The sequence below is a fragment of the Amblyomma mixtum genome, chromosome 7, assembly GCF_055824585.1.
Source record: "Amblyomma mixtum isolate Tamu chromosome 7, ASM5582458v1, whole genome shotgun sequence".
Lineage (NCBI taxonomy): Eukaryota > Metazoa > Arthropoda > Arachnida > Ixodida > Ixodidae > Amblyomma > Amblyomma mixtum.
Window position 1 is genome coordinate 18,335,623 of NC_143018.1, and position 27,682 is coordinate 18,363,304.

General features: G+C 49.7%; 2 protein-coding genes and 1 pseudogene across 2 annotated transcripts; all 3 read left to right on the forward strand.

The window, feature by feature from the left end:
• The first annotated feature begins 2,854 nt into the window (after nt 1-2,854).
• Nucleotides 2,855-4,824, forward strand: LOC149335137 (uncharacterized). The gene is made up of 2 exons (XM_089553754.1): nt 2,855-3,076; nt 4,270-4,824. Exons 1-2 carry the CDS (start codon nt 2,992-2,994, stop codon nt 4,821-4,823), a joined length of 639 nt encoding a protein of 212 aa, XP_089409880.1. The 5' UTR covers nt 2,855-2,991; the 3' UTR covers nt 4,824.
• A 3,730-nt stretch (nt 4,825-8,554) lies between these two features.
• LOC149335138 (presenilin-2 pseudogene) lies at nt 8,555-9,532 on the forward strand (annotated as a pseudogene).
• Nucleotides 9,533-25,406: 15,874 nt separating this feature from the next.
• On the forward strand, nt 25,407-26,759 carry LOC149335139 (presenilin-1-like). The gene has a single exon (XM_089553886.1). The coding sequence runs from the start codon at nt 25,407-25,409 to the stop codon at nt 26,757-26,759; it is 1,353 nt and encodes a 450-aa protein (XP_089410012.1).
• The last annotated feature ends 923 nt before the right edge of the window (nt 26,760-27,682 follow it).

The following is a 27,682-nucleotide window of genomic DNA, read 5'->3' on the forward strand; positions in this document are numbered from 1 at the left end:
CACAGCATGATGCACACAATAGCATGACCGTAGGTCGCAGCACATAGTACAATATTTTGCACATCACGAGATGTTAATAACAATAAAACCTGCTGGGCGAGTGATGGGACACAGCAAGGAAGACACGACAGAGCGCCGACTACTGGCACGATGAAAGGGATAGACGATAAGACAACCAATCTTGTCGAGCTTAATTTCTAGTACATGAAACCCTTTGTATGGGATGTGATTAATCTTTTTCCTGTAGTGCCAGTAGATAGCGCTGTGTTTTGTCGGCTGCGTTCCTTCTGTTGCAGTTTAGGCACAGATGGACGCTAATAACGCCGATAATTTAGACGCGTGTTCGATCCTGGCAGCAGCAGTCGAATTTCGATGGAGGCGAAATCCCTAGAGGCCCGTGCACTGGGGGATGTGAGTGCACGTTAAAGAACCCCAGGCGGTTGAAATTTCCGGAGCCCTTAACTACGGCGTCCCTCAATTCACAATGAACTCTGCAGCAGGTAACGAGAAGGAATGGTGCTCATTTGACTCAATCAGCTCCGCAGGAAAAAAAAAAAAAATGGTGGCCCACTGCGTAATAGGCAATCCTAGATGTGGGAATTGCTTTGAAGTCTCGCCCTTCCCTTCATATATGGGTCTCGTCGTACGTTCTAAGGGCAGCCATAGTAGTAGTAGTTGTCGCAGAAGAAGAAGACAATTTTATTTGGTCGCTCAGTATGCCACTATTGTTTGAATGTGCAAGGCACCCTAGCCAATCCCTCACTGTGGGTATGTGCGGCCAACAACAACAACCAACAATTAAGGGAGCGGGCCTGGCGCACCAGGGCCACATGCTGCCCTTGCACCCTTTTAATCGGTCTCGGTTAGAAAGTTTCCGTCCGTTTTTATTGAGCGCTAGAGACCGTACCGCTGCCGCCGAGCACATTATCAACACCTGTTCGTTTATGCGAGCAACGGTTAGACGCCAGATAGGTGCGGTTCACCGCGACGTCATGACAATGATGAAGTCATTGGTTGGATGGAACATCTTTTGAGGGGCATTTGAAAAAAAAAAATGAAATCAGGAAATAAAAGGAGCAGTCACTGTCTCACTTAGGGGAAAAGTGACAATGAATGAAAAGAGGTGCCGTATATACAGCGGAAGGCTCTGGAACAATCCGCTAGGTGACCTTTAACGTGCACTGAAAGTTGAGAGTTTTGTTACACTATTTCAAGAAAGAAAACTGCGTTACAGAACAGGAGGCAAGAAAGCAGCAGAGAGTGCACTGTACTGTATTAGAGAGTTATGTATATAGTATACATACCTACAAGGGCGTCCGCAGAATTTTTTCCAGGGGGGAGGGGCACCCGATGTCCGGGGATGGGGGCGGCGGTAGGTTAGCACCAAAAAGGAACTAGTGCATAAATAATATCCGTAACTCCAGAAGTGAGGGGGGGGGGGGCAACCGCACCCCCCCCCCCTTGCCCCCCCTTCCGGACGCCCATGCATACCTACTACATTGATTTTTAAAAATAGGGTTTTTGAGGTAAAGAGAACCTTTCTGCGGCATTGTAATACCAGTGTTGACGGACGTTAAAAAACCGTGGAATCATGTTAAATAGTAAAGTGATCAACTAACTTCTAATAGTCAACTTCTTACCTATTACAGTTAGACACCTAGTTGCAATTTCGATTTGTAGCCGGCCGTTAGTTATAGCCTTATCGGTTTTTAGAATTTCGAAAACGCGTGCCAAAATATATGTGCTTTCGAGAAGCCTGCAGGCAAAGCGAGCTATAGAATCCATTATAACCGGTAGCTCCATTGCAAAAACTCTTTTCGCGCTCTGAGGACAGCGTGCGAAGTCCGAAATCACAGCGAATTTTTGGAACATCGCGCGCAGGGAGCGCTACCCCATTGGCCGGTTTACGTCGTACCTGTTGGAGCATGCGCAGTGGCTATGAGCGTGCGAGTGGCAGAAATGTTCCTTTAAAGTTTCGCACGCTGCCTTTAAGGCGCGGAAAAGCCTGTCCATCCTGAAATAAGAGGCGTTTCCAGTTTCGAAGCTCAGTCCGCATACATATCCAGTGGTTTAAGCGATCGTTAACTGGTGTAAACTAAATCAGTGGACGGGTATGATGTACAGCGTAGGCTTGAGTGCTCTAGGCTGGTTCCAGCGTGTATGCAGTCACCCGATGAGCGTTGGCTTGGCCATCGATAAGAAACCGTGACGGTACTCCTCAACGGCCGTAGTGCACACGTGTAATTTTGACACGGCGTATTCCAATCAGCGATTCAGAGCAGGTTTTTGTTTGCTCCGCGATACTCGAAGAGCGTGTTTCAATAAGCTATTTGGACTCAGTTCCTGAGTTACGATTGGACCGCGACGGATATTTTGCTCCTTAGAGGATTCGGAGAGCTGCTCCAGATCGGCGATTGGAATACGCCGTTAAAAAAACACACACACAAACAAAAGCTTTCAAATCAAGTTTTATTGAACCAATTTTATTTCGCGCTTTTCGCTCGAGAACGACATAGGGCCAACTGAACAACTGTATTTCGTCACCTCGCTTCAGCTCGGCAGACCGACCACGTTAGGTTGCGGCGGTTTTCCGCTACGGTCAGCTGCAGCATACGATAGGGTGCACGTGACAAGTGTGTCGGTCGCCGGGAGGCAGGCAGCAGCAGTCAATGGCGTGACGGACGCACTCATCTAAAGTGTCGACTCACCGCAGAAACACACACCAGTGCGACCCACTTGCACCTGCCGGTTTTTATCGGGTAATCGCTGACCACAGTCTCGAACCCAATCGGCGGTGACGAACGCAGACGCCTACATAAGCGGTCCTTGAGCGCCGCTCGAAACTGGAGACGCAGTCAGCTTGCTTAGCCGCCGCAGTTTGCAGCGGCACATTCCTGCAGGGAAAGCAGTCCGGCTGGGAGGCGAACGCTGTTTTGGAAGCTGCACAGACTACACCGGGGTCCACTGAATATATTTTCGCCTGTGGGAAAAATGCGCGACGTCAGTGTTATCCGGCCGTTGGCACTCTTCGCCTTCCTGGGAGTTGCGACGGCAAGACCTACGGTCGTAGACTACGGTGAGTTCGTGTCCTTTTTGTAGGTTTTTATGAAAGATGGCGTCCGTCTGTTTCAATGCGGCAGCCGTACCCTTGTCAACTTTGTATCCACGTCTAAAAGCGGGGAAAAAAAAAAAAAACACCCCTACTTGAGCTTGCAGAAAGCGCAGCTGGAATCAGTTGAAATTCCATCGGCTCCGAATTGTATGTAGATTGTAACAGTTGTTCTCAAAAGTTCCATCTGACCGTTTTCAATTGAGATGCGATGTATATTTTTGGTACATTCTGCACGAAGCGCCCAAACGCGTTGGACAAGCCTTGTTACAGATAAATGCTAGAAATCTTGACGAAAAGGGTGGGTACTTGATTCCTAGTAGGTGGAATTCGTTCTTTTCATTCGTCTCGGCATTTGTCGCCCATGCCTGCAGAAGTTTCACTGTGTACTGTACAGTGCTGACGGAATCGTTTGTTTTTCGGGCAGCCTTCTTTGTTCACGTTCTCCATTGCGCAAGTATGGCGACATAGATTTTATTTTTTTCTAACCGCATCATATATTTGCAGCTTCTCCGCAGCTTACATTATTCAGAAACTTCCAGGTCCTAAGCCTTCCGTCCTCTTAAACGACACAGGTTGATCGAATTTATTAGTTTCCCCTAATGCGCAGTTCCGCTTAGATGCACGACGTACAGTTCTTGTCAAAAGTATGCAGCCCAAAAGGTCTGCTTCTGAGCCTAGCAGCGGTGCTCTTCTTGCATACTCAGGCACCCTAATCTCACGAAGGCGGAAAGAACTTAAGGCCTCAACTTAGCCCCGAAACTTGGCACAGTCAGATGTGTTTAAGAGCCCCGCTACACTGCTTGCAATCCAACCCCCCTGGGCTGCACATTTTTGACGGACTCTACCTTTGCAGCTCAAATATGCATGGTAGTTCAGTATTCTTGAATACTAAATAGTCACTTCTGCGCGACATATGGGCCACACATCGCGTGTAGTGCCCCTCGGCGTAGTTAACTTTCTTGCTTCTGTCTTTTACGTAGCCCTTATTTGCACGTCTACGCTATTTCAAGTTTCAAACACCCGCCGAAGACACCCAAGGCAAGATGTGAAACTAACCGGTTACACTGACGGCGTTTCATATTGTCCGGTACTGCTTTTTCGCTCGCTCAGACCGACCATTCATAGACTTTCCGCATTTCTTCGTTCTTTTATCGTAGGCACAACTAAGCCTTCCAAGTTCGTCACCGACGGGCCGGGCAGTGCCGAGCGTGGCCTGCATGTTCAGAGGTCGACCGACCACGACGACCTCGGTGCGACCTCGGGCCAGCCTCCCGCCGTGCTGGCTCCTGCTCATGGACCCCACTACCACGACGTAGTGTTCGACATGTCGTCGGAAAACACTGCGGAGCATTTCGATGAAAGCCGCCACGATTCCGCTTTTGGGGACTTCCCTGGCGGCCCCACGTACTACCCGCCCTCGTACGAGTCCGCTATCCATTCCTTCGGGTCCCTTCAGGACCTGTCCATCGGTGTGGAACACTCCGTAGCACACACGGGAGTGGCCAAGCGGTCTCTGGTTTCGCGAGGTCGTCCCGGAAGCCGCCCTCGACCGTCTACTGAAGTTCCCCGAATAGCCCCGTTCTCCGTGGGCTACACCAGGGAAGACGACTGGCGACCTCTCTCGACGTCTGTCCACAGCTACGCCTCCTCGCACCGCGAACTGTTCAACGTGCCGCCTTTCACCACTGTGACGGGGCTGAGGCATCGGTAGTTGTTGCTATTATAATTTATAGGTAGGCAAAATGTTCCAAGTTTTTAAATTAAGCAGTTGGCACCTTCTTTTACCCCTAACCGCGTGTTGTATTTCTGTGCCAATAAAACTTTTTTTTCTTTGCTAAGCGTTTTCGTTGTTTCTCTTTCGTTTTTGGGCGCATTCATTGGCACGGATAAGGGTCCGCCGCTGGACCGGCAGAAGCTAATGCTCCACGTGAACTGCACCCCTGGACCCAGCGCTGCAACATCTGCTGGCACGGCGTCTAGGCATCTCCGCGCATGCGCTGGCTCTCCAGCATATAGTTGGATTGAGTACGCCCAACGCAGGCCGCTATTTGGAGACGTGACTATCGCACGGCCGTTAATGACATCCTAGTCGAAATCCCGAGGAAGAAATGAGCTTGGGCAGGACATGTAATGCGAAGGCAAGATAACCGATGGTCTTAAGAGTAACTGAATGGATTCCAAGAGAAGGCAAGCGTGGCAGGGGGGCGGCAGGAAGTTAGGTGGGAGGATAAGATTAAAAAGTTTCCAGGGATGCGATAGCTACAGCTGGCAAAGGACAGGGTTCATTGGAGAGACATGGGAGTGGCATTTACCCCCTGCAGTGGGCGTAGTCAGGTTGCTGCTTCTGCTGCTGATCCTGCTTGAATCGTGTTCACCGTTTCGACCGACGCGTCTGTAGCCGCTTGCAGGCACTTCTGGCTCAGCCTGACTGTGAAAGGTGGTAGTGCGGCACTCTCGCGACGTGGCTTCGTCTATCGTAGGCAATTACTTCGTCACTCATACCGGTCACGTCAAGAATCTCAAGAGGAATTTCAAGAGCAAAACCCCAGCCGGCGCGTTGCTTGCACTGTCCGGCGTTTACCAAATGTAAGTCCTTTATTGTCGTTTAGTCAGAGCCGTCATCTTCTACCGCGCCCTTTGCTTCTCTTGAAGTTTGATGCTGAAAATGGCAAAAATCAGCACCAGCTATTTCGCAGAAAAGTCGAACTCTGCGCTATTTTTGCGCATTTCGGCATTGGTTCAGGTGTCACTCATTATCATTACTGTTTTATTTTCAAGCGCGCAGAAATTCAACTGATAGGTTTTTCAACGTCGCCTTTAGAGTCTGGCACAGTTGTCGGTGTTGCTTTTTCATAACTTGGCTTCTAACTCCACATTTTAAACAAGCCCGATGGCGCGGGTGGAACAGATATCGCAGTGTTGAGAGTCAATGTTAACAAGAGCAAAGCAGGCGCATATATTGTTTAAAATATTGCAAGCAAATACAGTTTTTTATATTTTAGATTTCTACGAAATTGAAACGATTTTTCTTGCTGCCATGAATGGCGCGCTTGACTAAAGAAAGAGCCTACAGCAGTTGATGGGCTTGGTGTACAGTACACTGCTCAAGCCGTGTGCGCAGGTGTGAAGTTCGCATCCATCGTGGCTTCCGAAACTTACTGGCTAGTTTCCAAAACCGGAAGAAGACTGAATGGCTTTGTCGTAGAGTAAACTATTGCCGCTTGCCACAGTGATAACAAAACGGGGCGGCTTGAAGTATTTTCAGCGTACCGTAGTAGTATTAGGTAAGTTTGAAATGTGTTCCTCCTTCACGATAAATTAGCTGCGTTGTCCGTTTTACTGAACAAAAAAGAAAACACCCGAATCGCGTGCATCGATTACAGGAAGCATGAAAAAAAAAATTACCGACGATTACGTTACTTCCTAATGCGAAATTTGAGTGCAGCAAATAAGCTGTTTCACCTTTTCGATAGTGAGTCAACCCCAGCTGCGGAGTTGGTTTCAGGGACAACGCCGCCGATGCCGACACAAACAATATGATACCCTCGCTTCCGCAGCGCTAAGAACCAGGTCTAGCCGTGGGAAGGTGGTCACGTATTCGTCGACGTGCCGGGGCCTACGTGAAATAACCGGCGCGTCGGCAACTGAAGAGCACCCTATTCGCCACACAAGAACAGGGGGGGGGGGGGGGGGGGGGACCCTTTCCTCCTCTTTCTGCATGGCGGCGACGGTGTTCCATGCAGTCACGTTATCTTGACTCTCTAGCGGCATCCAGCGGTATCAGTCGGTCGCTGCTAGCGCTGGGGGGATGAAAGGGGGGCGGAGCTGGTTACGAGGCCGACGACAACGCCGACGACGACGCGAAACCCAGGAACGGACGCCAAAGAGCTGCGCTCTAAAAACATTCGGACAACAGTTTCTGTATACATAGCGTTTATACCCGCACAAAGGCACATCAAGGAACATAAGACGCGAGCGTGAACACGCTCGACATAGAGGAGAACAGTGCGTGAACCTCGTGACAACTGCTCGGTCTCTCAAGAGAGCTTTGCTAGCGCTGCTAAAAGTATCTCAACACGTAGACAACTAATCATTCATCAGTGCATGACTCTCCGAGTGCACTGTAGTACTCCACGGTCCGAGCAATCGAAGTTAGTCGCTGGAGAGCACTCAGTGCGCATGGCTATGCTTAGCCAGCTAATTACTGACAGTTCTTGTTACGGCCGCTTGCACGCCTCAGCAACTCCGGCGTACGCCGGATGAAAAAATTTGCCTGATCTATTCCGTCGTTCATGTGCGTACAGATAGTAAGTTTAAGTCTGGCCTACTATATGTGCTACCGATAGTTGATAAATTCAGAAAACTTGATCCTCATCTTTTATCACAGGCAATCAAGGGTTTTCCCCATATCCTAATTTGAACACCAGGAACCAGTATAGTACTGTGAAAAATCAGCGCAGAAAGCGAAAGCCTCAAACGGGTCGACGCGCTTAATCCCACCTTGCATTGCTTTTGATGTTACTGATGCGTTCACGCACCATAAACGAATAATAAACGACAAGATGAAACGTATCCGGTTGCCGAACGCATCGTACTATCCTCACTGAGTGCATAGCATAGCGCAACTACAGCGCAGCAATGCATCGGCGTTTCACCTTTCACACGTGGTGCAGTCGTCTTTACCCAACGTCGGACAGCGGTTTCGTTTTCGAGAACGAGGCAACATGGCGGGCGTAGTTCTCGGAGCACCAAGAGATGGCGCCCCGCGTTTCGCATATGTAGGGAGCCTACATAATGCGCGCTTCAGACGGACATGTAGGCTCTCTACGTATATGCTCTATTTATTCCTTCCATACATGGATATCATTCCCGGCAGGATTTAAGCGGGCCCCCATCTTATGAACATAGACGTCAAAAAACTGAGGAACAGCATGCAAGTTCGATGTCAGTGCGTCAGATATGGGAAAGGCAGCCGTAGTTCGATCCTCTATCGTGACGAGTTTCTCAGGGCGCCGCCGAAGCTCTGTTATGTGGTGTGCTTGCCGGTCGCATGTTGATGGCTCGCTGAACCTTTGCTGAACGTTGCAAAGCGACCTAGGTTCTGCTGAGCCACAACCCCCTCCTACAATATATATTTCTAGTTTCAGTCATTCCACTATTCTACTTTACCGCCTCGCGCCTTTTTTCCTGCACAAATACTTCCTTGACATTCACCGCCGTCTTTTGGGCAATCGCCCCGCGTGGGTATGTGCCATTTTACTGACGGACAAGAAGAAGAAGAAGAAGAACACGTCATCAGAAGCAGCCTCGCGTTTTAAGAGCAAGAAGAAGAAGCAGCCATTCTTATGTACAGGTGAATATCAACCTCTGCCTCCCGATTCTTGGCCTATCCGCCAGCGTGGGTATGTGCCATCTTTTGAAGGGCTAACAACAACCGACAAAATGGGCGAAGAAGGACGTTCCAGGAGGCCTGCGAAGATCACCTTGGAAACGCTGGAAGATATGCTGGCGCACGTCGTTCAGCTCCTGACAGCCATCAGCTGCTGCATGATGCTCGTCGCTGCCACGGTCAACGCGACTCCGCAAGGCCTCCTGATCGGAGACCACTCGCCGTTTAACGCCCCGCTTCCGGAGACCAATGAGCAAGCGACGATCACCCGAGCCACAAACGCCGTGGCCAACGCCGTCTTGTTGCTCGGACAGATCATCGTCACAACGGTCCTCATGGTGACGCTGTACTACTACCGCTTTTACCGCGTCATGCGCGCCTGGTTAACCCTCGTCTCTTGCTGGATCCTCGTCGAAGCGCCCGTCATATACATGAAGGTAATCTGCGGCGCCTACAGAATGTGGATGGACATATTCTCCGTGGGGTTCTTCGTCTACAATTTTTTAGCCCTGGGTCTCGCCGTGAACTGTTCCAAGGAACCACTCATACTGCAGCAGTTTTACTGGATCGTCGAATCTTCATTCATGGCCCTCATCTTTATCAAGTTCCTGCCCGCCTGGACCCTGTGGGTCGTGCTTTGTCTCATCCCCATTTGGGACCTTGTCGCCGTGTTGGCCACCATGGGGCCTCTCAGGATCCTGGTTGAGACGGCCACGAAGAGAAAGGACGGGCTGCAGGACGGATTAGTCTTCTCAACCAAGAGTGAGGGAATCAAGATGGGGCTTGGCGACTTCGTTTTTTATAGCGTGCTCGTGGGCAAAACGGCCACGTTCGGTGACTGGACCATCGTGTTCGCCAGCTTCGTCGGAATCCTGGCCGGAGTCTGTGTGACCATTTACCTTGCGGCCTTCAGGCGATCCGCGGTGCCGGCATTACCTGTGTCGCTGGCCTTTGGCCTTACCTTTATTGCTTTCCAGAATGTCATTCAGAGCTTCATTAATGAGCTACTGGCTGTGCAAGCTTTCATATGATAACTGGAATTAGTGCAGCAGTACCGAGGACCTTGTGGTCATACGAACGCCACGAACACTCAGCAGAGTCCTTCAAAGACCGCAGACAGCCAAATGTGCATTACACAGTGCGTTCGCATTTTCAATTCTATGCCTGAAAAGGGGTTAAATTTAGCGAGATACATTTACCATGACTGTACGAATGCGCTCCATTTTACTTTGCAATTAATCAGTTTCAGTTTAGGCTAGTTCATGCTTAACGTTGGAGCGCAAGATCAAAAGCCCGGGGAACTAACAACGTGTCCCCACAGGATTTGAGCCATTTGCATGTTGAAAATAAAGTCGCGAGTAAACCCTTCTCCAGATCGCAGTCTGTCTTTTCGTCCGCGTTTTTCCATGCCCAGCTCTCCTGGACGGACGGATGGTCGGACGGACGGACGGACCGACGGACGGACGGACGGACGGATGGATGGATGGATGGATGGATGGATGGATGGATGGGTGGGTGGGTGGGTGGATGGACGGACGGACGGACGGACGCGGATGGATGGATGGACGGACGGACGGACAGGCGGGCGGGCGGGTGGGTGGGTGGATGGATGGATGGATGGATGGGTGGGTGGGTGGATGGATGGATGGATGGATTTTAAGAGTGGTCCCTTTAAAACGGTACGGCGGCAGGTGCTGCCATGCCCGATACCGCTCGGTACTTCTTTATATTTGTCTAACCAATACCTAAAATTTGTCAGTATTTTAAATTTATTCGCTAGTTTATTTACATATAAAGTGCATTGACTTTTACGTCTGAACACAGGAACCGAGCCAGCTGAGGGCAGTGCTCTTCAGCTTTCTTCCTTTAGGGGGCCTCTCGTTTTAACGGGGCTTTCTTTCTACCATCTTCCCTAAATCCAGATGGCCTCCATTTAGCGTCCCATAAATGTGCTCCGGTCCAGCATTTTGCCGCCAACGGAGGCGTGACGCACACCCCAAGGAAATCAGGTTCCGACTCGGAACAGAGCTTACGGGCACGCACACAATCGAAAACGCTATCCCAGGTGATGATTCGATCCGCGCTTTCCGCCAGCCCAGACCACCGCAGCCGCCACCGGCCTACAATCTCCGAGCTCTTCCTTCCACCCTCCTCTTGATCCCTTATCGTTAATCGATGGACCCCGAGCGCTCCGACGCCGACCGCCTGTGGAGCTTCTCGATGTCGTCCACACGTGTCGCTGCCTACCCGGAGCGCTTTTCTGTTGGAAACCCACCGATTGGACGCGGGCCGGTGACGGTCGCGGACGCTGCAGCAACGATGTTGAGAAAAGTGGCGGTGAGAAGGAGGAGCGATGGAATGCATGATGGAACGCAAGCTTAGCTACATTTGGGAGCAAGCGAGCGCGATACATTGAAAATTGTTTTTTGAGGGAAGGAAGGGAGGGAAGTCTCGCATCTCTGTGGACACCTGAACAGCGCCGGAAGGGAAGGGATACATAAAGGAGGGAGGGAGAGAAGAAAGGAAAAAAAGTTGGAGGCTTATCAAGGTTAAGCCCCAGTGGATGCGAAGCAGCCGTCGTTTTGCATTCTTATTATTAACGTCCTTAGCGTTTGGAGGCATCTTGACCGCATACACGCTCGGCGCAAAGACGCTGGCGCGGTTGCGGGCACAGAGACTGACGCGACGGCGGGCGCGCGCCGCTTCATCCCTGGCGTGACGTCACATATCACGTGATGCAGCGATGGTGACGCCGCCGCCGCGTCGCGCGCGACGGCGCGAACCGAAGCGTGGAGGCCTCCGCCGGGCGAAGTCCGACGGCGCGATATGAGGCCCCATCTGCAGCCGGTGTGACGTCATCACGTGACGTCACATCATGTGATCTCACTTCAATGGCCACCGCCGGGCGTCGCGCGAAGGCCCGAAACCTACGTTAATATGCTTCGCATAAAAAAGTGGTGCCACAGTGGAGGTCTCCAGAATAACTTTAACGTGCGCAGGCATCGCAAAGCCCGTGGGCAGTAGTAGTAGTAGTAGTGGTTTATTTAAAATAAAAATTTTCAGTGGCATAGCGCTGCTATGCCAGGATATACGTGGCGTGAGGTGAGGGCGAAGTGTCCACATCTCGGTGGACACCTGAACCGGAGGGAAGGCGCATAACTGCCCTCTTAGAACAGTGGACACCTCAACCGTGCTTTAGTTAAGTGGTGGTAGTGACAGGTGTGCGCTGCATGCGTTGGCATTGACAACGTTGTGACAGAAACGAGGCGCTGAAGCCATAGGCCGTCGGCGCTCGTTGTTTGCAATGGCATTGGCGTTGACAACGTTTTGCACTCCGATCATTTTAAGGAAAGGAAGTCCGCATAATGGATCCATAGGTCAGTGGACGCCTGAATCGTACGTGGGGTGATGAGAGAGAGATGTGGGCTGCAGGCATTGACAAGGTTGTGCGAGAAACGCGGCGCCGAAGCCATAGGCCGTCGGCGTTCATTGTGTTCATTGGCGTTGGCGTTGCCAACATTTTACACTCCGATCATTTTAAGGAAAGGAAGGCGATAGCGCGCGGCGAGGCCCGCCAGCTGTACGTAGTGATGTCACTTGCTCTTCGCGCATGCGCAGCACAGCTCTCCACGAGCCAGGCGAAACTGCTCAACCTCGGCCAGTGTAGCTCACGCTAGAATAATAAAAATGAAGGAAAGGATTTTTGCTGGCCCGGCATCTGCCATAGCTACGGGAAGCACCTGAGCTGGTGCAGCGGAAATAGAGGGATAGAAGGCAGACTGGAGAAGTGAAATGAGAGAGGTAAGAGGACAGCCAGAAGGGATACGGGGAGAGAGGTGCTGTGTATGTACAGGTATTCTATTTACCAAGTGGCATGTGTGTTGTTGTTGTTGTTGTTGTTGTGACTGAGAGAAGGATGAAGAGGAAATTGCACGGGCCTGCTACTGGCTCGAGCCAAACCACCACCGCTGCCACGTGCAGATAGAGGAGAGTTAAAAGATCAGAAAAAGAAGAAAAGGAAAAGACGCGCGTCGCAGCAACAACTGCGTCCGCCGGAGCGGACGCTGCTCAAAAAGAAGCGGCCGAAGCCGCGCTCGCCGAAGCGAGAACAGATACTCTTCCCCATGTGTGTACAGGAGCACACGGGCGCCTTTTATGCGAAGCATACTAGCCGCACAACCGAGCTCTCCCTTGCTGCGCCGCGCACGGCCGCGTAGCTACCACTTGACCTTCATCGGCGCACCACGTGATATGACGTCACAATAGCTGTGAAAGCTGGGGCCTCGTGCGCTCGCTTGCGGACGCGCAGCCTCCGCCGGCGGCCTAGCTCCCGCTCCTACCGCTAGGAGATACTGACGTCACGCAATTGTATAAAAGGCGACGCACTCGTTAGTATCTGTTCTCGGGCTTCGGCGAGCGCGGCTTCGGCCGCTTATCTGATTTTTTCAGCAGCGTCCGCTCCGGCGGACGCAGTTGTTGCTGCGACGCGCGTCTTTTCTTGCCTTTTTCTCTTTCCTCTGATCTCTTACCTTTCCTCTATCTGCACGTTGGCAGCGGTGGTGGCTTGACTAGAGCCAGTAGCAGGCCCGTGCAATTTCCTTTTCATCCTTCTATCAGTCACAACAACAACAACAACATCTGTTCTCGCTTCGGCGAGCGCGGCTTCGGCCGCTTATCTGTTTTCTGAGCAGCGTCCGCTCCCGCGGACGCAGTTGTTGCTGCGACGCGCGTCTTTCCTTTCTTCTCTCTCCTTCCTCTGATCTTTTAACTCTCCTCTATCTGCACGTGGCAGCGGTGGTGGCTTGGCTCGAGCCAGTAGCAGGCCCGTGCAATTTCCTTTTCATCCTTCTCTCAGTCACAACAACAACAACAACAACAACAACGCTTCGGCGAGCGCGGCTTCGGCCGCTTATCTGTTTTTTGAGCAGCGTCCGCTCCGGCGGACGCGGTTGTTGCTGCGACGCGCGTCTTTTCTTTCTTTTTTCTCTTTCCTCTGATCTTTTAACTCTCTTCTATCTGCACGTGGCAGCGGTGGTGGCTTGGCTCGAGCCAGTAGGCAGGCCCGTGCAATTTCCCTTTCATCCTTCTCTCAGTCACAACAACAACAAACAACAACAACAGTCAGTTGAGCAGCGAGATGTCGGCCAGGGAGAGGGCGGCTCGCCAGACCGCAAAGCGCAAGTTACAAAGAGCCACGGGAACGGGAGAAGAACGAGAATGCCGGAGTGGCAATTTATGTGAGAAAACCTCTTCAAGCATCAGTCGTTACACCTCCAGTGCCAAAGGAACAAGGAGAGGCATTGTGTATAGAGATACGGGCTCTGGAGTTGGTTGTAGCCGGAGTGTATATATCACCGCAGACCAGCAATGAAGATTCCATCAATGTACTTGCGAATGGATTGCCTGAACGGACTGACAAGAGAATGCTTATTTGCACCGGGGATTTCAACAAACATCCAAAGAGAGATCCTACATTTGTGGAAGCTCTGGAAGCCAGATATTCCCTTGACTTGTGCTCATTGCAGCCGAAGTCTACAAACCACTGGGGTAGCAGCTTGGACTGGATCCCGCATCGAAATTTGTCAAGAAAATATGACATAAGCGATGTTCAAACAAAGAGCCATTACTTTACTGATCACCATAGTGTATTTATTGGTTTGAGAAAAATAAAGGAAGAAGCAGAGTAACACATGAGTTGTTCTTGTCTATGAAATGGCTAACCAGGTATGGCCAGGTAATGTTTAATTTTTTTGGCTACTATGCTTCGCATCCTAGGCTTAACCATAAGCTAAGCCAGGCCATTTTTTGCGTTCCGCCTTCATCGAAACGCGGTCGCCATGGCCGGATTCGAACCGGGGAACTCCGGCTCAGCAGCAGAGCGCCCCAAACACTAAGCCACCGCTCCGCAGATATGTTTGCGCAAGGGGCATAGAATAAGGGAGGGTAAGGGGAAGGGTGACCGTTTATCTCCGAGCGAGAAAATTGTCCACAGGAGAACAGTGTCGGCCCATAATTAATTGACTGAAAAGTTGTAGGATTGCGTCGCGTCAATATTTCCTCCCGGCTAAAATTTCAGCGGGGATTCGGCTACAGAAGGAAATGATGAAATTAATTTGATTTTTCTACGTTCATTTTAATTACCTGGCTATTTGAGTCCAGTGTACCGTTTTCAAGCATTTATAAGCAATTGCAATTTCCTAAACTTAAATATTCAGTAGCCGTGGTTTGTATACATACACCAGCTTTTTACGTTTCTACTCTGAAGGAACCAGTGAAAATTGGGGAAAATTGATAACTTTTATCCGATATTTTCACTGCTTTATCGTTACGGTGCTAGGATTTCAGCCTCACATCTTTGTTTGAATAAAAAGAAAAAATGATTCCAGAGCGCAGCACGCACATATGCATACATTATTAAAAATGTGTTCCGGGACCTACCTATAACATACATGCGCTACATCACGCAAAGAGTGGGAAACAGGAATTGGAGCAGTGCTAGGCTTACCGGAGCTCAAACCTTGTATTAGACGTATAACCTTATGTGAAAAAACGGTGGCATAAATGTTTACAACTGAAGAGTTAAAAAGCCGTCCTGGAGCACGCTATTCTTTCCTGAGGCTCTGCACAGGAGTTAAGTGCCTGAGACGGATTCCAGTCCTCGAATCGGGACGTCAACATGCGGTTCTCGGGACGCAGCCACCAAATGGTTTTCTTCGCTTCATTATCCGATAGTCAATTCGAAAGTTTGTTTGCCCTGCACTCAGTAAGTGTTTGGCTCCTTAGTGACGCACTTGAAAGAGGCAGAAGAAGGGAAATGAGAGACGTCGATGAAGGCTGCTCTGGTCAGATTCCCGCTATGGGTGTGCGCCAGTTGTAGTGAAGGCGACAGCAACAACAATCTCCCGGCTCCGACTTCCTCTGTGTGACAGCAGCGGTTTAATGTCCTAACCAGCCTTGCCTTAATCCGGAGCCTTGCTTCAATGGTACAGAGCCGCATGCACAATGCTGCCTCAGAGGGGAAAAATGATTATTTATCCACCGCATGTGAATAGATAGAGTTACCGTTCTGGTTTCGCGGTTTGGGACTCGGGGAAAAAGACAGCGAAAGGAGAAAAAAGGCAGAGCTTTCGAGGCTCTTTTGAGGTGCGCGCTGTAGAGAGAGAGAGAGAGAGAGAGAGAGAGAGAGAGAGAGAAAACTATTTTGCAGAGGAATTCGGGCCTTGGGTCCCCGCATGACCCCATCACACTCAAACGTTCATGCTTAAGGGGTCCATGACGCTGGCAGCGCGACTGGCGACAGCAGATGAACAGAGATGAGGAGTCGTACATGTGTCGTTCGAAGTCGGGCGTCAAAACCAGAAAAAAATAAGGAGGGGGGGGGGGGGACACTTAATTCGACTTAGGAGTGGAATACGATAGCACTGTATTTCAAACTTGACGCAGCTTCTGTTGCAACTTCCGTGTGTGTTTGCGTCAGTTTTTTTTTGCATATTTCGGTCCATCAAGTATTCGTTATGCTCTGATAGTACCGATATTAGCATGTATCACATTTTTTTCCTGATTTTCGATTTCGATTCTCCGTCCAGGTTGCTGTCCAGAAACTATAGGCTGCTCACAGCCTGGTGGGCAGGTTGTGATGACGTCATAAGGTCACGGTACCTCTCTAGAAAAATCAGCGAATGTCGTGCCACTTGTCATTGGCGCAGTTTTGGTGTGGTCCGTAGCGGTAAGCGGACTTGCCGCGATTTAAGAATCTAGGACAGAAAAGGAGTTCTCACGCGGGTGGAATCTCTAACGTTATCGCGTTGTACTCTTAAAAGGGCTCTGAGCTAAACAATGCCCTTCTACACGCAGCAGAAAACCCATAGTCATGCGTTGTGAACTTTGCACACGCTACTGCGTATGCCAGTTAAGGGATGACTATTAGCTAGATTCTTTCAGACGTCATGGCCGCGGCCAGTCACCCGAGTACGTCGCTCCGTACGGTCTGGAAGCGCCACCCGCAGGTGATTCCCGTGCGCGTAGGCGATGGCGCCGGCGGAAGAGCGCAGACCTTTCCATGTCCAGGAATTTCTGACAAAAATTTTGGAAATTGAAGAATTGTATGGTATTTTTACGAAAATATTGAAGATAATGGTCTGTTCTTTTTATATATAGCAGCATCTTTCATTTAAAGTGTATCCATAGATCGCATCAGACAGTTAAGACTCCCATAGAAAACCAATGGGGAACGGTTCTGACGATAGCAAAAATTTTAATAGAAAAAAAAAAATTCAAGACTGCCGGTAGGTGGTTGGCGGATATAGTGATTGTTATAGTGAAATTTTACATTATCTGAAAAAAATGTGTTCAAAAAACGTTTTCTACTCAAAAATGCTTTTTGTCCAGAACTGTTCGGTTTGGGAGAGGGAAAGGCGCGGAGAAGCTGAAATTCAAAATTTGGCTATAGATAACTCAAAATCTACAAAGCTCATTAAAAAATTGTTGCTGGAGGATGTTCGTGGAGTGGCGTCCTTTAACATCCCAGGCACACCAAAATTTTATTGAGAGCCCTTCTCAAAGCCCCTCTAGGAGTAGTTTAAGCGTTGTTTAAGTTTTTTTTGTCGTTTCTACTCGAACGTACTACTCTGAGCCGGAGTCTAAATAACTCGGGAATCCATAGACACCACTGGCGATTCGTACCATCGGAGACCCGTCGTCTCGATTTAACGCGGGAAGGAGACTGACAGCCGATGGCGCTTTCTTTTTATTCACTGTGTTCTTCGCTCTGTTCTCGACCGGTTCTCAAACGCGTGTTTGAAGAGTGGCGAAGAAAAATTCTGTACCGAGTACCTTCCCTGCTATGCAGCGACAGAAAAGGTGCCACGCGAACGGACAACGAAATCATACATACACATGGGAAGAGTATGGACACTTGCTTGGAAGTGTTCCTCGGTGCTTCTGTAAAACGCGCCACGCGCCGTATAATCGCGCGCTTGGGTAACTGAAGTTTCTGGTCGTAAAGTGCTGCCTCTTGCAGTGTCGCGCTTCAGCTTTTTTTTTTTTTTGTGTGTGTGTGTGCTGCCGGATGCATCGCACCTCAGTTGGTTGGGATGTTAAGGTGGAAGTTTGGGAGCGAGTAGGACGTGGAAGAAGGAGGGCAGAAGAATATGGTTTTCCTCGCTCGAGCAGAAGAATATGGTCCACTTCGCTGCCGCATGCAAGTCGCTGGTGAGCGGTGGGACCGTTTGGAAGTTTGGTGAGGTGCGTCGTAAGTGGCGTCGTAAAAAGGGCTCTTCGCCATTCTTTTTCAAGGCGTAGGCTGAAAGAAGAGCTCATGTCCTCGCGAGCAATGCCATGTGTTTTTCTCTCACTATTTTTTTTTTTGTGCAGGCTAAGTTGTATAGCATCGTCGATATAGCACACCGACAAATTACCATAGTGGAAGGGAAGAGATAGTTTGCGAAAACATTAGTTTGTCCCGTGTTTCTTGTCTGAATTTTCCGCAAAATAATTCCCCCCTGTTTCCAGTAATGCTTTAGTGCGCCATTTTCACGGGAGAAAGCTTTCTCGAAAATGTCAGCCCTAAACACGAGAAAGAGCTCGGGACGATTCCACTCCGTGCTAGGCGTCTATCAGACATATGGCATTCCTGCGAACATCCTCTCTCAAAACGTGCGACTTCCAGCACATACAATGAGTGCTATTATGTTCTTTGGAACCGGCTTCATAGAATTCGAATTGTTTGCGAGTTACGAGGACACCATTATTTCACTCGCTCCCCAGATTACAAGCGCTCCTGTCGAAATATGCACAGCGACTGTTTCCCCATAACAGATCGTTGATACACTCGGCATGGCTGATGCTTGCGTATCTGTCGTCGCTGATGCTACAGCCGTGAGCGATGGTGCAACACTCACCTGCGGGGCTGAAGTTTGGGGGCGAATGAAAGGCTTAAATTTTCGAGCGAGAATAACGTGGCAGTCTGTGGAAAGAAAGATGATATGTTTAACGCTAAGAGACAGTAAAAGAACAGAGTGAGTGAGGGAACAAACTCAAGTTAGTGACGTCCTACCGAAATCAAGAAGTGGAAATGGGCATGGGCAGAGTTGTAATGCGAAGGTAAGATAACAGGTGGTCCCCGTATATTAATGGAAGGTACTTCAAGAGAAAACAAGCGTAGAGGAGTTTGGTTTGGTTTGGTTTATGGGGTTTAACGTCCCAAAGCGACTAAGGCTATGAGAGACGCCGTAGTGGAGGGCTCCGGAAATTTCGACCACCTGGGGTTCTTTAACGTGCACTGACATCGCACAGTACACGGGCCTCTAGAATTTCTCCTCCAAAGAAATTCTAGCCGCGCGAGGAGTTGGTAGAGAGCTTGGTGGGTGGATGTGATTGTAAAAATTAGCGGGGATAGGTTGGGCGTACATGGAATATAACAGGGTTAATTGCAGGTAGTCGAGTATCTGAAGGCTTTCGGTTTGCAGCCTTCGGGCTGCGGCCGTGTATCTGTATTTTTCAGCCAGCGTCCGTTCCGGCGGACGCGGTTGTTGCGACGCGCGTCTTTACTCTGTCTTTTACTCTCTCCTCTTATCTTTCAACTCTCTTCTATCTGCACGTGGCAGCGGTGGTGGCTCGGCTTGAGCCAGTTGGCAGGCCCGTGCACTTGCCTTTTCATCCTTCTCTCAGTCGCAACCGCAACCTGTCCTCGCTTCGGCGAGCGCAGCTTCGGCCGCTTATCTGTTTTTTTCAGCAGCGTCCGCTCCGGCGGACGCAGTTGTTGCTGCGACGCGCGTCTTTTCTTTCCTTTTTCTCTTTCCTCTTATCTTTTAACTCTCCTCTATCTGCACGTGGCAGCGGTGGTGGCTCGGCTCGAGCTAGTAGGCAGGCCCGTGCAATTTCCTTTTCATCCTTCTCTCAGTCACAACAACAACAACAACGGAAAAAGTCTTCCGTCTTGCAGTGGACGTAGTCTGTTTATGATGACCACTTTGTATACACCACACAAGTGAGGAGGCTCGTGACAGATAAAAAAAAAGACAGCTGTTATCGAGGATATAAAATAAGTTACAAAAATAGGAAAACCGAAATTTTCGCGCGCGTGCACACACCCACGCACGCACCTCTCGCGACAAATCGTTAAATTAAATGCCGCCTGCAACAGTGGGCAGTTTGTTCAGAATACGGGGGGGGGGGGGGGGGTGCAGCTTATGATGACGCCATAAGGTCACATGAACTATTATGATGTGACAGAGCTACGTGACCGGCCCATTTTTCGACCATGGCGGGTTGCGGGAGGCTGAATAGAATCTTATTCCCCAGGTTGGCCATAATGTGGCCAGCCTAGATGGATAGTGTGGTCAAGTGGTTTACCTTACCTTAGCCGATTTTTCGCTCACAACGCCGACGACGTCGCCAACGCCGGATTTTCAGCATAGCGGGAGCCTACCGCTATCACGCTAAAAGGCAGCCCTTCAGAAGTGCTGCGCATGCTTTGACTGCAAAACTCGACACATGGATCAAGGGGATACTTAAGTCGTGGACAAAAAAAACCGGCTAAATTAGCCGAAACCAAATGTTCTGACGCGAAACAAGGTCAAGTTGCAGTTGCATCTTGATTTTATTTCTTCCATAGTGTGTGAAACCAACTAAAAGCTTTAGCGGGAGGGTCGTGAGAAGAAAGAGATGGGAAGAGAGTAGGATGAGTAGACGGAAGTAGAGAGCGATAAAGAAAAACGAGAGAGGGAAATATATGAAGGGAATTTCAGGAGTGTCTTCCTTTAAATTACGTAGAACAGGACACTAAAGTTAGGACCGCAAGGTTGCCTTTTCCCTCTGTCGTCTTCAAGTCCTACAGTTCTTTTCCCCTGGGTACACGATCAACCCTAGCCACACGGAAGACGACCCTTGAAACGCGCTCGGCTTTCAGAGGGGATTTCTTCTACAAGCAGTCTTCCTTTCTCCATGGCCGACAAGCAGAACAATAGAGCAAAAGGAAACGACGCAAAGTCAGTGGCCTCTTACACATAGGATTTCGCTTTTGTTGCAACATCTTTTCCAGAAAAAAAAAGGGGGGGGGGGGGAACCGAAACAAGAAAAGAAAAATGAAGGATTAAGGACGAACACTGCGAGTGAGTGTTCTTGAATCGTCTTTCGTGAAATCGTCCAAACGAGCAAACTCTGCCCGAGACCTTCCGGCCTTTCGGGCTCATGAAATGGTTCAAGCGAAATCCAATCCAAGATCAGCGGAGCGCACATCGACCCCACGAAGAGCCTCTTGACCTTTGAAGTGGCTCACGTCGGCCGCCCCATCTCTTTCTCTTCGGCCTGAAAAAAAAAAAAAAAACTGCTTTGAAGTCAAACTCCCGAGTGCCTCTAAGTTGACGTAATTTGGCCTTAATGAGAGTTCACTACGTTGTCTTGTTCTCCTTCGAGGTCCTTTGTGCCGGTCCGACGGAGCGCCGGAACAAATCATTAAGGGCCATCTCTTGCCACATAGCGGTAGGTAAACGTAAAAGGAAAGCCGCTGCACTGGAGTACAGTTTGGAGCACTTGTGAGCAATGTGTTGCACAAGAATGGCAGTCTCCGAGTGGCGAGGTCGAATAGACAAGAAGATTAGGCCGAAGAAGTGAGGAACTGGCAGCCCCGGCGGAATGACGCATACCCTACCGCTCTAAAGAAAAGCATTTTTCAACGGGAAAGGGTTTATGAATGTAAATGTTTCATATATTGAAAGATTTCGTTATAACGATCAATATATACGCAAATCTCCCGAAGGCAGACTTAAATTTTTTTCGCTATTGACGTTTTTGCTATCGTCAAAAACGCTGCTCATTGGTTTTCTATGACAGTCATAACTGTTCGATGCGAGCTACTAAAAAACTTGTTGGCACGCATCGGAAGAATGGACCATTACCTGCAATATTGTAGCGAAGCGTAAGTCGGGACGGAACGGTGGCTCCGCCGCATCGAAGAAGGGGACCAGCAGGCGTCGATTAGATGCATTGGTGAACTTAATTTATTAAAGGTAGATGCGAATCACTGGTTAAACTTGGAAACTGAGACAAAAATATAAGAGGTCACATAGTAAAACAGTCAGTCATACCCCGGGGCGTGCAGCATCTTTGGAGCGGAGGTCCCGAGCAGCAGCCGGGAGGCAGCCGTTCCTCTCTCGAGTCCCTCTTCGCGCCAAAACTCCGCTCTTATATACGTTTGCCCAGGATTCTGGGGACACTTTTAGTGGCCAATCGGAATTGCTGTTGTCGGAGCCAATGACAAGGATTTCTTTAAAACAGAAGCAGCCAATAGCACGCCGGTGCCCACGAGGCTGTTTACTCGAGAGCACCGCGTAAAATTCCCCGAAGACGTGCGCATTTCCACTCGGCACACAGATACAAACACACAAAACGACACCCGAAACACAGGGAACGCAAACCTCGCAGTCGGTGCACCACGCGACCCGCCGTCCGCGCCTTCAGCCCTCGCGGCTCGTCTCCGGCATATCTGGTCCGCCGGGCAGTGTGCCGCCCGAGGCAATCACTTCGCGCGACTCTCCTGCAAACCACAGGGGGTCCGCGCGCCCGCTCTGGTGGCCCGGACGCGGCCGTGGGCGACCTCTTCCCCTCGCAGTTTACTGCGTTTTACTCTAACTAAACATTCACACAAGGCCGGGGAGGAGACGCACAATGCCTGCTTACAAAGAGCCCCAGAGAAAACGGCTCTGCCAAATGTCGGAGTGTGAGCCCCTCTAATGGCTCCTCGCACAGCAGGGAGCACACGGACAGCAACAGTCGCCCCGCGGGGAGAAGAACACATTCAGCCTGTCAGAGAAACTGGCGCGCGAAATCTGCGAAGCTCGCTACGCGACAATATTTACATAATAGTACTTTAAAATATTCCAATATTCTAAATTTTTGTATAAGAATGGTGGGCATAGATGACCATAGAGAATTTGTGGGCCATGCATTCAGTTGCCGTGAATCTTTACGTAAGTAGTCAGCGATTAGTTGAGTTAACTAGGATGATAGCAGTATAATTAAAAGAACTGCCGGCTTAGCATTAAGAGAACTGGAGTTTTAACAACCCTGCAAAAATACCGACGTTCACACCGAAGCAGCCCACGTAGCATACACCCCCCACCCCCTCTCCTGCGGCACCTCTCTCACTTCTTTCGCTTACTCCTTCCTCCCTTCCCTCATGGCGTGGTTGAGCTGTCCACGCACACGCAGAGGTGAGGGCCATCGGACCTTTCCTGGTAGCCCATGATTTTTTAACGTGATAAAACACCCTTTATGGTCGAAATTATTCAGAAGCCTTTCCCGCCCATACGGCGCCTTTTCTCTCTTACTGCTCCCCCCCCCCCCCTCCTCATATTTCAACCCCTCCCCTTGGGGCCAGTTGAAGTGCCTGACGAGAAGTGAGATAAACAGTGAACCTTTCCTCTCCTCATAGCAAAGTAATAGTATCATTATCATCTGAGCAATTGACGTGCTCGGTTGAGATCTGCATTATATGACGTAATGGCTAATTAGAAAAGGTTTGGTTTGGTTTATGGGGTTTAACGTCCCAAAGCGACTAAGGCTATGAGAGAAGCCGTAGTGGAGGGCTCCGGAAATTTCGACCACCTGGGGTTCTTTAACGTGCACTGACATCGCACAGTACACGGGCCTCTAGAATTTCTAATTAGAAAAGTTGGTTGGTTCAGCTTGATTATGCGAAACAGAAAAATCGGCTCGCTCTACATTGTGCAACACGGTCTCAATGCCGCATGCTAAGCGCAGTAGAGACATGAAGAGAACGGATACAAGTAGAATAGCAGATTAGCAGACGCAGTTCAGGCTACCTGAGCAGCACAACAGGCGCTTACGGCCGGTAGGGAATGTTATCGAAGAAACGCGGCGGTACCGGAAGTAGGAAGCGTGAAAGAGGGAGAGGGCCTGCCGGAAATTTCCTGCCAGAAGAGAGATCGCCCGGGGTAACACTTGTCGCCGTTGCACTCGCGAAACAAGTTGACAGATTTGTCTATTTTTGTGCCACTGTAATCTCGTTGCTTTTCCTTTTTTTTTTAACGAAAATTTCCATGAACTCTCATTTCCGCCAGCATCGGATTGGGAGCGAGATATAGACGGTGAAATAGAAAAAGAAAGAAAAGAAAGACGGAAAATAAAGAAGCGTTAGACTGTATCTGCGTGTACGAGGGAGCAAAAGCCCTGGGGATAAAATTGGCCACCCAGTGTTTTGTGGTTCCTTGCTCCATCTTACAGAATCTTGAGAACGGAGAGAAATTCGAACCGCCTCTTGCTGAACATTCACTCCCTGCACTGAGCGGAAAATTCCCTGTTCGTCTTGGGAAAGCTTCTGGGAATTCATGAAATAATGCGAAATATCGGTGCTTGCATTTTGGAACTTAGTGGGGCAGGAGCGGAGAAAGCGCATTTTTCACTTCTTGTTCATTATCCTCCTGTATGTTATACCTTTCCCATTTCTTCCTCTTCGACCATCGAGGCGAACTCAACAGAGATGAAGCATGAAAGAAAGAAATTAATGTCCACCCTAGCAAGCGGCTACACACAAGTGTCCGAGAAAAAGATTAAAAGCATTTTTTTCTTTATACTTCCGTAATTTTTTCTTTATTTCTTTCCAGTTCCTGATGAGAAAGTTCTGTTACTTTCTTTTGTAGCGTATGCTGGGATCGTTAAAACTCGTGGTAAACTTCGAAGTCGTGAATATGCGCTTCTTTTAGATGTTCCAGATACGCATATTCAGAACCTACGGTTTCTGAACACCAAACATGCCAAGAAATTACAGAGATCCGGCCTGTTTTGTGTGACAGCTAAAAGGGAAACTTTTAAACTAATTAGGGCTTGTACTGCTTCGAAAAGGAAGCTCGGCAGCGTGCTGTTTGTTGATGTCGCCGAGGAGCACCTGCGATGGTCACACTCTGTACATTCCTCTCGAGATACAGTAGGCCTAGTGGGAGATCTGTACCAATTGAGATAAACCGGACGAACTCCGGACAAGGACGAATTTTTCTTCAGCTTCAAAGTTACTGCTTCTTCTCTCCAGCGGTGGGAGACCGTGCTGGCTAGCTCTGACCCCAGGACGCAAGTTTTGGCGGTGGAGTGGGCTGACAAAGTCGTCGAGGGCTATGTACTCTCGACCACTTAACGCGACCTCTTGCCAAGCTCTTTCCGGCGAATAAAATGTTTTACAATCAATACTGTGAAAGCTCATTAGGCTTCTTTTGTAGCCGTACGGCTGCACTTCGATGGATGACAATGAGTAACTGACTCCTATATAACAAATCTATTCCGCCGCGAGGGATTCCTCCAGAACATTTAACTAATTAAGTATAATGATTTAGAGAACTGTTTTATGCGTATGGAAAGCCCTGTTTGGAGTGCTTTATACTATTTTCTGCAGGTATAAAATTTATGTTGTGGTCGCTCAAACGACTGGGATTAAGTGACCTAAAGTCCTGCTTCGAAGGTTACGCCTTCATGTAGCCCTCACCGTAGCGGTAACATGGTAGTTGCCAGCACAGTACCATGCCTCATTCGGCGACATCTTCTCTAGCTGTCCCGCTGCTGTCTGCGAGATGGACACTGGAAACCTTCCCGGGACTTGCACCTCCCTGCACAGCTTCCGACAGAAACGCCTGCTATGATGCGGACCGCCCCTTGGTCGATCGCCGGATCAGCAAAAGACAGGGTCTTGGAGCTGCACCACAAAACCTTACTGGGCTACCTGCGGGAATCCGGCGTGAACATTTTTTTTGTAAATTAGTACATTATACCAGACGGCACGCTGTCACAAAAAAAAGCCTATTCTTTGCTGGATGGTCGCGCGCGCGCAACAACGCGTGTCATAGCACGAGGGACAAAGAAGAAGTGAAGACATAGAACGGGCTGTCAGAAGCAGTAAACATGGCTGAAGAAGAACGCTCTGGGGTTCCTGCGAACGCTCTCTCGTTAGCGCTGGATGATGCCCTGAGGCACGTCATTCGGATTCTCACTGCCGTCAGCTGCTGCATGATGCTCGTCGTTGTCACGGTCAACGTGAGTCCGCAAGTGCTCGACAACCAGGGCGCCACGCTGCCTTACACCCCGCTCCCGGACACCAATGAGCAAGTGTCCTTCACCCGAGCCACAAACGCCGCGGCCAACGCCTTCATGCTGCTCGGGGTGATCATCACCATGACGGTCTTCATGGTGACGCTGTACTACTACCGATTCTACAGCGTCATCGGCGCCTGGATCACCCTCTCCTGCGCCTTGATACTCGTCATTTCCCCCATCACATACATCGGAATAATCTCCGGCACCTTCAATATACCCATGGACGTCTTCTCCGTGGGCTTCTTCGTCTACAATTTCATGGCTCTTGGTCTCGTCGTGATCCTTTCCAAAGGCCCACTTATAGTCCAGCAGTTCTACTTGATCATCGAATCTTCATTCATGGCCCTCATCCTGATCAAGTTCCTGCCCGCTTGGACCCTGTGGGTCGTGCTCTGTCTCATCCCCATCTGGGACCTTGTCGCCGTACTGGCTGTCATCGGGCCGCTCAGGATCCTCGTCGAGACGGCCAAAGAGAGAAAGGAAGGTCTGCAGCCTGGACTAATCTTTTCGACCATGGTCGCGGGCACGTTTGCCGGTATGGCCAACCGGGAGCCCGGACCATCGGAACCAACTCCTGGCCCCAGACGGTCTCAGCGGCGCCCTTCCGACCGGCGGCCTTCAGACACCGCCGAGGAGCCCGCCAGTCTGGTACGGCGGAGGTCTTCAGAACCCGAGCCTCCGGGCCACAGGGCTTCCTACAGTGCACCTGAATCTCCTGCGCAACAGGAGCTCGAAGCTTTGCCCCAGGTGCCCGGCGAGCAGCTCTTGGCGCCACCTCAGGCGGCCAGACTTCCTCCCAATCAAGGTGCGCTCGCTAAGGTGAAGAAATCGCTTCCTGCTAGACCAGAGGACGATGATTCGAGCTCCGACAGCGACTCGGACACGCAGGAGAGCCAGGGAATCAAGATGGGACTCGGCGACTTTGTCTTCTACAGCGTCCTCGTAGGCAAGGTGGCTACCTTCGGCGACTGGGCTATCGTGTTCGCCAGTTTCATCGGAATCCTGGTTGGCGTCTGCGTTACCCTCTTCCTCCTGGCGGTCATGGAGTCCGCGCTGCCGGCACTTCCACTGTCGCTGGCATTTGGCCTCACCTTCGTCGGGTTTCAGAACGTCATTCAGAACTTCGCGAATGAGTTATTTTCTATGCAAGCGTTCATTTGAGTATGTGAGCCCCTGTAGCTGGGTCGAGGACCGTGTTACCATAGGCATGCTGCAGTCGCTGAAAGAACCTTTTCAAGTGAACATGACACAAGGGATTTTCACTGGATATTTATTGCAGAAAATGCGGTCAACGTAATCAAGTTGCCTTTGAGATGATTGTTGGGTCAGTTGCATATTCGAAATTTTTCGACCACAGTATCGAAGGTTGCATATTGGAAATTTTCGACCAGATTCTCTGATTGCATATTGACAATTTTTCAGCCAGATTCTATGACATCCGAGCAACGAAGGTTGACCCAGTCAGTGGGTGAACGTGCGTGTGTCCGACGGTAGGTTGAATTGATCCGAGGTGCATTTATTAGCACGCCCGTTACAATAGTGCCGAGAGTCGCATTAAGCTGTTTAATCATAACTGTAGATTTTGTCCAGCGCAGAATATGACATACTCTTGCATTCCTCTTATGTACAAGGCTGAACTAATTCAGCATAATTGTTGTAAGGAAAAATAATTGTCTTAAAGATTGGAAAATTTGAAGCAATCGTCGTCGCACTCGGTCGTTCTGTTCATGGTTAGGAGTTATCTTTTAAGAATGGCTTCGCTGTGCTGAAAACGACTCTAGAATCACTGCTAATTACCGTTATTTCTTTCAGATTAACCGCTTTGCTGGGTATGGTCAGTTAATGTATTGTGCGCTCTAAAATATGAGAACAGATGTTTGCTTAGTCCCTTTTGGAGAATAAAAAGTTGACATAAAATGTGCAAGATTCTTTGCGACCAACCAAAGGTGCAAGCGATGCCATTGAAAGAATCAATAATAGAACACTTAGTATGAATGAACGACGGAACTATGCTTTACATTAAAATCGTTCATAAAAACTGTATGCTTCACTTCTCGACGTCTCAAGTGCCACTGGCGTACCGG